The sequence below is a fragment of the Rattus rattus genome, chromosome 8 (assembly GCF_011064425.1).
Source record: "Rattus rattus isolate New Zealand chromosome 8, Rrattus_CSIRO_v1, whole genome shotgun sequence".
NCBI lineage: Eukaryota > Metazoa > Chordata > Mammalia > Rodentia > Muridae > Rattus > Rattus rattus.
In genome coordinates this window covers 60,830,399-60,843,314 of record NC_046161.1, presented here as the reverse complement: position 1 = coordinate 60,843,314, position 12,916 = coordinate 60,830,399, and the positions used below count along the sequence as shown (strand labels likewise).

The 12,916-nt window shown below is 37.5% G+C and overlaps 1 protein-coding gene across 1 annotated transcript in view; it reads right to left on the bottom strand.

Annotated features, from left to right (window-relative positions):
- Positions 1–12,916, bottom strand: part of Herc1 (HECT and RLD domain containing E3 ubiquitin protein ligase family member 1) — a 183,683-nt gene that overhangs the window by 24,324 nt on the left and 146,443 nt on the right. The window contains exons 43-51 of the mRNA XM_032911483.1: positions 11,777–11,904; positions 10,246–10,446; positions 8,977–9,107; positions 7,772–7,971; positions 7,481–7,586; positions 4,703–4,849; positions 4,159–4,260; positions 2,258–2,431; positions 1,180–1,473 (exon numbers count right to left, since the gene is read on the bottom strand). Of these exons, the coding sequence (XP_032767374.1) occupies positions 1,180–1,473; positions 2,258–2,431; positions 4,159–4,260; positions 4,703–4,849; positions 7,481–7,586; positions 7,772–7,971; positions 8,977–9,107; positions 10,246–10,446; positions 11,777–11,904 (1,483 nt within the window). The remainder of the gene's footprint in view (positions 1–1,179; positions 1,474–2,257; positions 2,432–4,158; positions 4,261–4,702; positions 4,850–7,480; positions 7,587–7,771; positions 7,972–8,976; positions 9,108–10,245; positions 10,447–11,776; positions 11,905–12,916) is intronic.

Sequence of the window (12,916 nt, the reverse complement as noted above, 5' to 3'; positions counted from 1 at the left end):
TGTCTGCTCTTTGGTGATTATATTTCCTTTCTAAAGAATATGGTGATATTATGACAAGTCAGGAGGAGTTGCTCTTACTTTCTTTTTTGTTTTAAAAAGACAGGGTCTTGCTATGATGTTTACATCAGCCACCTTCAAATTCTTGGGGTCAAAATTCTCTTGCCTTTTCCTTCTAGGAAGGTGGAGTTAGAGGCATGTGCCACCCCACCCAGCAAGTTCAGTATGATCATAATTTCAAACTTGCTTTTTGCATTCTAATATTTACTTTTTTACACACACTTTCATTATTACTGTAGTCTAAGTTCAAAGTTAACTGTTCCTGTTTACTGAGCAACAATATTAAGCACCAAGGAGTTCAAGGCCAGGTACAAATTCTTTGTCTAGTTTAGTGGGAAGGTTTTGTCATTGTTTTGAGCTTCAATTTCCATATCTATAAGATGATATTAAATCCAAGTGGGGTTCAAAAAGAGCTGTTATACTCTGTTCTATTTATGTTACCGATCTCCTCTCTATTCCATTATCCATCTATGGTGCTGGTACTGGGGACCAAACTCAGGGCCCTATGCACGTCAAGCAGGTATGCTGAGTATAACATTCACAATACTATGGAAGACATTTCTTGATTAAAAATTACGTATTCAGATGATTTTCTTTAATTCATTTATCTGTTTTATGTTGTACTTACATTTTTATGTTCAAATATATAAACCTTAACTAAAGTTAGGTCAGGTGCTGGCTCATGCTCCTTACTTTGGCATTTTATGGTCAACACCGTTTCTATAGCTAAACACTATTAGCTACAGTGAAAAAGAAGCGACACACTGAATGCTCTTCTGTACTCTCACCTGACGCTGATTACTAATGTTTTAAGTGGCATCATATGTTTCTATGTGGCATCAATCTCACAAAATGATCAGAGGAAAACTAAAAATGTGTATGATTAAGTACTTAACAAGCACTTACAGATGAAGAAAACAGAAAAATATGGAACTATATATGGAGTCAGCACATTCAGAAAGGCTCTGTCACCAGAGCCTTGAACAGCCATCTGACAGAAACATATATTCAGTTTACCCAAGGGCATGTCACTAGTTAGTCAAGCCAGCAAAGATCTGTGGCACACCAAGCAGCCATGATGCAATCTCCACCACGAACGGCAGCAGCTCACGCTGCACTTACCATGAGCAGCACTAGCTCGTCCTCCGGAACGGGCTCTAGATCTGGGACAGTAAATGACTCTGGGAACTGTGCTCCATTGGTCAGGGCTTCTGCAGCCTTGATGGTGGTTGAGAAGCATTCTAACCAGGCCCACTCATTGGGATTCCAGGATGCAGGGTCAGGGGGGCAGTTCTGATGGTGGGGTGGCACTGGAGGGCTACACAACAGCTGATCCAGATGAAGTCCCACAGCAAGGGAAGCCAGACATTGCATGTAGGGGCTGTGAACAAGCTGGTCACCACAAACTACATGAGGCTAAGATAAAAAAACAAAAGAATGCCACGTTGAGGAGGAGCTTGTGTCAGATATTCTGAATAAACTTACGTTGTGAAAGCTTATGGGACTAGTAAAGAGAATTGAGCATATTCTTTACACATTTTCTCTAACATCATATATATATATACTATACTATATATGTACACATATATATAGTATATATATAAAATCTTATATAATCATATTGTACTGATAAGAACTAAGAAACTTATTCTTAGCTAAACTAGCTAAGAAACACTAGCTAACTAGAGCTTTATTTGGTCTTACCGCTGTTATCCTTTTTCGTTCCAGGATCCAATATAGGATCATATTAGACTGTGTCATGTGTATTTTTTCTTGACTATAAACAAGGTAGCTAACAGCTAAATCACAAAGACCTTACTCCTTTCACATTTCTTCTTTACCAAGAAAACCTTGGTAGTCATCAAAGGTAAATCCCTTTTATAGCAGTCTTTCATCATGGCAAAGCAAATCTATCACAGACCATGGACATTAAATCCAGGCATATTCTCCAGTTAAATTAACTGGATATAGAGTGAATAAATCATATGAAAAGGAATGTATCAACACTAAAAATTCTGGAGTTACAGTGTCATTTTACTCAAGTGAATATAAGGAATGGACTTAAGATTACTGAACAACCGCTTAGGTATATTGGCTTCATTTCTGTACAGATAGCTGCACTTCATGTCCTTGGGTGGTTTGTGGAGGAGATCCAAATTCCAAACCACTAAGCACTATGGGAGATAGGGCCATGAATTACCTTTTCATAGGCATATTGTTCTTGAAGCATCATGGGTAGCCGTTCCAGAAACGCTCTCATGCAGGGAGCCATGTTCAAGCCCAGAACGCCCTGTTGTTTCAGGGCTGTCCTACAGGTTGCTAAAATGTGATTGGCAGAAGCCCATTCTGCTGTGCAGTTCACAACCAAAACATCCTAGTGGAAAATAAATCATGCCAAATAATTAATTTGTTTATATAAAAGATTAAAAACCATGCCATCACCACTGAACTAGAGAAATTCTAGTTTAATCCAATCAGTAATTGGATTAAATACTTTGCTTTTTTTAAAATTTTTATTTTTTATCTTTATTAACTCGAGTATTTCTTATATACATTTAGAATGTTATTCCCTTTCCCGGTTTCCGGGCCAACATCCCCCTAACCCCTCCCCTGCCTTCTATATGGGTGTTCCCCTCCCCATCTTCCCCCCATTATCACCCTCCCCCTAACAATCACATTCACTGGGGGAGTTCAGTCTTGGCAGGACCAAGGGCTTCCCCTTCCACTGGTGCTCTTACTAGGCTATTCATTGCTGCCTATGAGGTTGGAGCCCAGGGTCAGTCCATGTATAGTCTTTGGATAGTGGCTTAGTCCCTGGAAGCTCTGGTTGGTTGGCATTATTGTTCATATGGGGTCTCGAGCCCCTTCAAGCACTTCCAGTCCTTTCTCTGATTCCTTCAACGGGGGTCCCATTCTCAGTTCAGTGGTTTGCTGCTGGCATTCGCCTATATATTTGCTGTATTCTGGCTGTGTCTCTCAGGAGAGATCTACATCCGGTTCCTGTCAGCTAGCACTTCTTTCCATGCCTACATTTAATTTTTTTTCTTTTTTTCTTTATTAACTTGAGTATCTCTTATTTATATTTCGATTGTTATTCCCTTTCCTGGTTTCCGGGCCAACATCCCCCTAACCCCCCCCCCCCTTCTATATGGGTGTTCCCCTCCCCACCCTCCCCCGATTACCACCCTCCTCCCAACAACCACGTTCACTGGGGGTTCAGGACCAAGGGCTTCCCCTTCCACTGGTGCTTGCCTTTTTACATATTAAAAAATGTCTACAGAAATTTTAAAACATTCTAATTTCTATCTAAGTAAAATGAGTGAATAAAAAATAATTTAAAAAGTGTGAACTACCTTAATGAATTTTCTTTAAAAACAGTATCAATTATCTGTTAGTTCATAGAACTTATAAGACGAGGCATGAAACACACCTCACAAGTCTGACACAAATGTAAGGATACTAGCAGAAACAAAAATAGTTGTTTCCTAGGAAACAATGCAAAGGTTTCAGAACTGCCCTGCTCTATGCAGTAGGCTTGATGGCTATTTGTACTGCTTAGGGTGCTACACACTAGATACACTGCCAATCTTAAAGAGAACCTAGGATTGGTTAGTTTTTATTTTTACTTTTAGGACTATTCACATATGATTATAGCTTCTTTTAACACTATGTAAGTACATAAAATATAAATCAAATAGCACACTGATCTTGATATTTAAATATCACAGCAAGCTGGCTAGTATTTTAAAGTCAGACATATTTTGGATGTCTTAATGTCTTTGAATTTTTCCCCATAGAATATCCTTTTGAGATAGTTTAATGCTGTCAAAAATCATGTGAGAAAATCAGAATCTACTTGTGTCTTCCAAGGGAAATAAAAAATCAAGCACTTTCAGCAAAGCCCAGGTATAGCAAAAAGTATATTAGGTAAGAAATGAGCATCCCTGGGTTCTAACTCCCTTCTATTATTAAATAGTTGTATTATCTTGAACAAAGACTAATCTTTCAGATAGAAGTCATTCCTCTGTAAGGGGGGAGGTGGACTGCAATTTCTAAACTTCTAGGCTCACATTCTACAGTTTGGTGTGTCTGTAATGGTACCTTTGATCTATTTGAGCAGGCAGCTACCCCAACTTCTGGAATCCATACTGTGGTCTGAATAGCTCCAGAGCCTATCACAACAGTTTGCAAGACAGAGCCATCCTAAAATGAAAAATATTTATTAAAACTCATTTCTTGACTTTAGGCACTGTTGCTGCAATATCTGTTACCTTATATTCACAAAATATACATTAAAAATTATAACTGAGCTGAATTCAACAGCATTCAATTTATAACCTGCTCCCTGCTTTTCACTTTAAATATACTCATCAGAAAGAAATCCAGCAGAGAAGACTGGTTCATTTGTAGTGGACTACTCTTCATAAGCATCTTTATTATCCAATGACATTCTTGTTCTTTTTTTTTTTTTTTTTCGGAGCTGGGGACCGAACCCAGGGCCTTGCTCTTCCTAGGCAAGCGCTCTACCACTGAGCTAAATCCCCAACCCCTCCAATGACATTCTTAGGGTTGGTTAACTTTTATTATATATGATCCAAACTAATGTAAAAATATATTTTAAATAAAAAACAACCTGTGTCCTTACCCTTAAAGACCAAATGTTCATAAGCCCTCCGAGTCCACCAGACACCAAGGCCAAGCCATCGGAACTGAAGGCCACAGTCCGAACCGGTGTGATGTGTCCCCGAAGCTGATAGACACACTTGGCTCCTGCCGATTTCTTAAAGCCATCCTGTAAGTCATTGTTTTGATATGTATTAGTTTAAAAATAATTTACGGGCTCAAGAGTCACAGCTCACTCTTGGAAATTTTACATTTGAGTAGTATGAAACTGGAGATCTAGGTAGAGACACCTTCTCCCATAAAGTTCCCTAACTTAATAAATAACAATAAACAGCAACCTGGCTCTGTTTTGATACTTTTTAAAACTAATTTTCTGTTCTTTAAACAAGCAGAAATTACTGTATTTCAAAGTTCCAATATCTGAGACCAAAAAAAAAACCTGAAAAAACAAACGAAAAAACCAAAACCAAAAAAAAAATCCATGACTTTTGCTTGTGAACAATAGCTTTTATTTACAAAATTTAACTCCATGTAAATTTTATTTTCTTACCTAACACTTATGAACTGCATGTGTTCACTCTAAACAAATAGGTTTCCCTATTGTGGGCTGACAGCTCTGTCTGGTAACACCATGCCTGTTGGTCCAAGAATGGAGTTGTGAAAAGGAAATTCTGAGTGCTTGTAAGAAAACTCCAGAAAAACAAGACAGAGTCTTGTTACCTCAGTTTCTTCTAAAAACAAAATTGTTCTTGGATTGTGATTTCATGTTCCCTCACAGGTGTAGCAGATGGGAGTGAGTTTACTTCAGATTATTCATTACAACTGGCTATTGTTGTTTATATGCTTCAGTGGGAAAACATTTCTGCCATGAGTGGCTTACACAAATATACTCGGGTGATTCTTCTTAGCCCCTGGAGCATACACTATCTGGTTCTCTGAATAGAACTGGCTATTGCATAAGCCTTTAGTCTGTCTCATTTAGGCTCCATCCTTCCAGGTCCCACCACCATTAGAGCAGTTAAACAATGTCCAGTCAACCTATTTGCTCTGCCAGGTTTTGAAGTGAGGAAGCTAAAGCCAGTCAGTGCACAGGGCAACTCACTTGGACAAGGAGTAAGCCATGTTTATCTTTACTGATCTCATTTCTACTTCTGTGGTACCTTCCTATCACAGCTGACTACTCCTTCCCTTAAGACAGATGATACTATCAGATACACTCATCTCCCCAAAGGTCACTAAAGAGAACTTCTTCAAGGCGCATTTGTATCAAAGACAAATGGGACCTGCAAACTGGTTCAGATATTCAGTTTAATCAGACACTCAGTTTGTTTTTTAAGAACTGTAAAATGTTAATATTAGTATCTAATTATTTGGAGGTTTTACTTAAAATAGTATGTGGTTTGGCTTGTATTAAAAACAATTAGCTACTTTGTTACGAATAGGCTTAATTCTAGGGAGGTGACAATCAGCCTTGGCAGCAGCTGAGCACTTTATATCAACACTTAGTAAATGGGGTTAGTAACTGAACTCTGAGGCTCTGAAACATCTGGCAACATGAAGCACATAGTGATGCAAGGTGTCTCTGGTGACAATTGCATTTGCATCTCATGACTTTACTGCAGCCTTGGTTCTGACCTGATACTGTGCATGTTGTCACACTGTGCAACACTTTTGAGGGTTTTATGAAACATTTTGGTTAAAATTTGAAATTACATATTATGAATTGTAGCGATTATTACACACAAAGTGTTCTATACTTACAGAAATGCAATGGTTTAAGTATGAAAAAAAGTCTTTTTGTATTTTCCTATTGCCGTTCCTGGCAAATATCAAACTAGTACATCTTTGGGTTGTAACCTGTTTGAATATGTGGTTTTAAAATTTTCTGTTTAAGCCACTGAGAAAATTTTCATTAAAAAAATCTTTTGGCTAAGAATTAGGACATAATTTCCAAAAATTTTAAAATGGTTTTAAATAGTTATAAATATATTTATGCAAAAGTATTCTTAGTATTGACAATTATAAAGTTGGAAATTGATCACCTCTAAAAATCCACTGAAGATGCTCTGTGTCCCTATCAAACACTCAGCTGAGACCTAATTCTTTAATGTAAAAAGTACACATATCCATAAGTATGTAAATTTGCTTTCCTCTTTAATAGATGAAAATATCAAATGTATATCAAAGAATCTTTCTAAAGTAAATTTCATTATGATTTTTTAATCAATGAATGTTTGCTGTTCTCACCTACTTTATGGACCCACACCAGGCTATGTAAAAGTTCCTTGGAGGAAGAGGTTGAGAGCGGGAAAAGTTTAAGAAGTCTGGCTCGAGATGGCATGTGTGCTTCATGGGTGGTTTTTGTCTACGTTTTTTTCTACTCCATACTTCCTGACTCCCAGATTCATGAGTTTATATGTCTTGTCTAGGTGCTTTTGTAAGTATCAAGCTTGTGATTTTTCATTCAAAATAACCTTCTATGCAGGTAACATAGACAAACATAACACAGTGGTCTAACACTGATAGCAGACACTCTGGATGGGATTCCCAGTGTCACACCACTGTACCAGACACTCAGGATCAGTAAGTACATCCACAACATCCATGTTATTCATCGTCAACATGATCACCACTTAAACACCTCACTGTAACCAAAATTACATGAACTTAGAAAGCATACAATTACAACAATTATTTACATTTCCCTGATGGATCATGACCTTCAGGTATAGGACAAATGCTTCAGTGAGGAGTTCGTGTACTATGGTTTCAGGTAAAGTCTTCAACAGCCACATATTACCTGACAATTTGATTCCTGGTCCCACCATCCTTCTGAGCTGGTCATACTGGTCTGTGTGGTATCTTGAGGAATACACCAGACACACACTAAGCCATTTTGACAGCCACTTAAAAGAAAAATCACAAAAAAAGAACATACCAAATGAAAATCTAAAAATCCTTTATTTCCCTTAAGTAATTTTATGGCATTATACATTATAAAACTAGTAATAGACACTAAATCGAGATTATTGGAAAGTCATACAATCTACACTACCATAAAGATCAATGCACACACAAATTTATAACATACGTGGCCATCAGTAACTGCATCTTGGATCCTTTCCCTGGAAGGCTGCACCAGGCGATGCCGTTTACAGTGGATGGATGGCAGAGTGAGTGCAGACAGCGCCAGCATCCTGAAACAGGCCCCCAGAGTTTCACATTCTCTTCTTTGGCACATGTCATAAGAATATGGCCTGTTGGGTCCCATTTCATACTAACAAGAGTTTCCTTAAAATTATAGGGAAAAAATCAGAGTAATACTCGCTTCACAGTGCGTACTTTATATTCATTAGTTTGTGGATGGTGCTTCTATAACTCAACTGCATTAAAATTAAGATTTTTAGATGAATAAGATAGTTTCATATCATTCCTGATCTTAATCAAATCGACCTTAAATACAGTCTACATTACAATAAAGCTAAATAAATGTTAAGTTATATAAATTATGAAAATATAGCTCTGAAAAGATATAGTACCTTTCTTTTGTATGTGTACGTACTGAATCATTTTATTGACTACATCACAATGTGAAAAGATGGAAACCAAACAGGGGGAAAAGGGTCCCTCACCCCAAATTGGTGAAAATGCTTAGGAGGATCTAGGGCATGTTTATGTCTACATGTTTTGATAGCTGTACTTTTCCGCTTTTAATTTCTTATAATTTTAATTTATGTGTATGAGTGTTTTGCCTGCACTCATGTCTGTGCACTATGGGCATGCCTGGTGCCTGCAGAGGCCACAAGAGGGCACAAGAACCCTTGGAACTGTAGTTACAGATGGCTGTGAACTTCCATATTAAATACTGGGAATTGAACCTGCGGCCTAAGGGAGCCTAGCCAGTGCTCTTAAACTATAAACCATCTGTCTAAACTTCTGAGGGTTTTTTATAGTCCTCCTTCTACACCTTCCCAAGTCCTGGTTTTGTGCATTTGTGTCACTGGCCTGGATGGCCCTGTAAAAACCTATGAGGAAGCATGAAATCAGTGGAAGTTCTGGCATTAATGGGGACACAGGGCACTCCTATCTCACTCTTTTGGTTTCAGTTCTAAGGTAGCTTTGTTTGTTTGTTTTTTTCTCATATGAAAACATGGCCAAAATACTTTGTGTAGTGATAGAATACTAAATCATAAGCAATGCAAAATATTGTTGAAGATACTACTTCCAAACCACAATTTAAAAAAACACAAAAAACAAACAAGAAAGAAAAGCAATCATAGAGAAGATGGCCTTTACCTTATGCGCATCAATAAGAACAATGCCTCCTTTCTCAAGTGGTTCTTTTGTTCCCATTAACAATTTTCCATCAAAATATCCTACTGCAAATGGTCTGTCTTCACTGAACCAAGCAATGCAGGTGACAGATACTACATGGTAAAAACACAAGAAAAAAAATGGATTTGTCACTATCTAGACATCTAAATAGATGCTTTGAAGAAAAAAAATCTGTGCTTTGACCATCGCGGCAAGAAAACTTTTACACAGCTAACCAATTTGAGCCTGTAGCATAGAACCGGTGTAACCCACTTTGAGAATGTTAGTTATGAGTGAAAGAAATTACCTCACTTCTGACATTTCATTCTTTCCCAGGAAGTTATTAAAAAAAAAAAAAAAAAAGAAAGACAGTAACAATTTGGTTGGCATTAAGACACAACACTATGTTCTTCTTTTGAGACAGAATCTATGATGAAACTGAGAAGTGAAGTAGCATAAGGCATAGAAAATCATCTTGTTGTTTCCTTCTGATACAACAGTCAGAGTTCCTAGGCTCTCAAGATGTCTAATCCTAGTATCTAATTACCACTGCTTTTCTGTATACTGAAAAGCTGAGCAGGAGAAAATAGTACCTTAAGGGCAGGATGAGGGGGAGGGTGAGCAGACGGGAAGATTTTCCTTCCAAGTCTTTTAAAATTTTCTAACTTTTGAACCCTCTGAAGTTATCAGATTTTTAAAAGTGGATTGTAAAAAACCCAAACCCAAAACATGGCAAACAATTCTCCTGTCAAATAGAGTACCATACAAATCAGCACCGTGACCTCTAAATTACTTGATTCCCCCAAATAACTAATAAAAACTTGCTAGTAAGACATGCATTGACTCAAACGTACTCAGTAAGAAAAACCAGAGGCAAACTTTGTGTCATCTTCTGGTCCAGGGACCTTCCTTCTCCACCCTCCCCCCATTTCCTTAATTTACTCAGGTGTTAACTTGTTTCTACCAATGATTCTTCCTATTCCATAGCTCTAACTTTTAAGGAATATTTACATTCGGTTATAAAGGTTCAATCATTCACACAAAGGATGAATGACTAATATGATGTAACAAAGTGAAATTTCTCTTTGGCAGAGAGACAAAGGGAGAGAAACAAGTTTCAATAACTAATTAAAATCAAATATCTAGTGGAAATATTAGAAAGCAAACCCAAAGTAACACTCACTCAGTGTTAATATTCAACCAAAACCCTTTTGTCTACTGGTCTACTCTCTTGACTAGTAAATGTCTCACCATCCTTTCGATAGCAGTGTTCCAGTTCTCGGCGGTGCATAGTGGACACATCAACAACTTCAATCAGTCCTAGAGATCCATCCATCCGTCCCACCAGCAATAATTCTGGAGACTCTCCTGACCAGGCTGTAGCTGGACCTTCTTCTGGCCAAGCCAGGGCAGACACCCAGTGAGGCTGAATATCTACTAATCCTTTTCCTCCTACAGAGGGAGAAATGTTAATGAATTTTACTCTTAAAAAAGGAACACATGCCAGGCATAGTGGCACACATTTTTAATTCCAGCAATCAAAAGCCAGAGGCAGGTGGATCTCTGTAAGTTCAAAGCCACTCTAGTCTATACATGACAAATAGATAAAGATGACAGATCACAATCCCTAGTTGGCATGGGATAGATAAATCTCTCCAAAATTAAGAATAGAAATTTCAAAAAAGAACAAGAAAAATATTATTAGCTAGTAGTTAATGCACTCTGCAATTCACAATAGCCTATGAATTTAAAGGTCTGTGAAAACAAGATCTTATTCATGTCTTGCATATCATTTAAGCCAACAGTCTATAACTACTTACAGAACAAAGAACTTCCAAGGATGTCAGAATAAAGGAATAAACTTAGTAGCAAATGGCAAACACTTAAGTGCTTTCCTATTGCTGGCAAATTGGCATGTATCTTTCCCAGGACACTGGGAAAAGGCTGAAGGCAACATCACTAAGGCACTTCTGCTTTTAGTTTACTTGTTTTTGACACAAGCAACATAATGCAGTCCAGGCTGACTTCCAACTTCCAGCAATCCTCCTGCCTCCACTCCCCAAGTACTGAAATTCCATGGGCCTTTATGCTCAATGACTCATAATAACTATTGAAAACCCACTTGATAAGAATAATTTACCTACAACTAAGACTAGCTAGCTACTCCTCTACTATTGTGAATGGCAACAGTCATTTCTTAAATATATAAAAATAAACAAATACTAGTAAGTCTACAATTACAACAGTATTTTTTATCCCCTAGAGAGATACAATAAAAATTGATAAAGGGAGACTGAGGTGGCTTTGTGGGTAAAGGCACTTGCAGCTAAGTCTAATGATCTAAGTTCAATCCCTAGGATCCACATGGTGGAAGGAGAAAACAAATGTCAAGCTGTTCTCCAACCTCCCTACATGCACCCTGGCAGATGTATAAAGATGGATGGATGGATGGATGGATGGATGGATGGATGGATGGATGGATGGATAAATAGAAAGAATAAAGTGTGAAACCTAATAAAAAATTTTATATCTGAAAGAAACATAAGTGATAGAGCTACTTCAAATGACTGAAAATTACATAGCTTTAAAAAAGCTGACTTAATGCTGCATGAAAAGAACTTTTTTGGTTTACACAAGTAGGAATGAAGCTTCCAGGAGGTGCATCATATGCAGTGTTTTCACAGAATCATCCATGGACTTCTAGGTAAGGAGAAGCTGGTGCTTCCGAGACGTAAGTGACAGGGAGGTGAAGCTGCACTCACTGCAGCTGCAGGACTCTTACCATTAACTTGCCAGATGTTCACCATCTTCTCCAAAGCCCCAGCAAGGTATTTGCCACTGATACTCCAGGAAACAGGTGAGAAGCTTGGGTCGCTGGGTGACCCAAGGCTTTCCTCAGCGTCCCCTTCCCTAAAATGAAACATATGAGTATGCAACTTCCATCCCCACTTCTAAATTTAGTAAGCTAGATTTCAAACCTTGAAGCAAGGGGTGCATACAGACTATTGTCATAGAGTATTCTTAGTCAACAGTATTTGCCACTATAGAAAATATCAACTGTGAAAGAATGATGCTTTGACTATTTCTCATAATTAGGACAGAATCTGTCAGCAAAAACCATCGGAACTGATATGGGTTGTAAACAGAGTTACTACTCAGAGTATTTCTGTATGCCAAATTTATTTCTCCACTCCTTAGAAAAGGAGGTGGTGATGTAAATTAATCTCCCTCTGTGGAAATTACTTTGGAGAGTTCTCAAAAATTAAAAAGATATCTATTATATGGCCCAGCTACCTCACTCCTGGGCATATACACTGAGAACTCCATATTATATTACTAGGATATCTATACTCACATATTTACAGCTTTCTTTTTTTTTTTTTTTTTTACTGTAACAAAGAATTGGAAACAACCGAGTTATTATCAACAAATGAACGGGTAATAAAAAAATCTGGTATATATATATAGAATGGAATAATATTCCGTTCCAAATAAAAATATATAATAAAATTTGTAAGAAAATGGATGGACTTAGAATGTACAATATCAAGTGAGGTCAAACAATCTCATAAAGGAAAAAACACATGATTTTCCTCATATGTAGAATCTAGTCAATAATATATGCAAACAAATGTGTGTGTGGGTATAGTGTAATCTACAGAAAAGCGAACAAAAGGATTAAGTATTATGAGATGAGGAAGGACTAAATGTGGGTAACGACATAAGTTATACAGGAAGATACAAAGCCAATTATGATTTAGTTCTAACTCTGTTGTGGAGTTTCCATCTTTTTGGGTTGATAAGCACATAAAAATATATTTAGTAGTATTAGTGTAAAATATAGTGTGAAACATCACAGCTGCTGTTCTATGTGGCTGTCTGATTGTACAGAAGTTCAATGAGATGCACAGGCTTTAGGCTT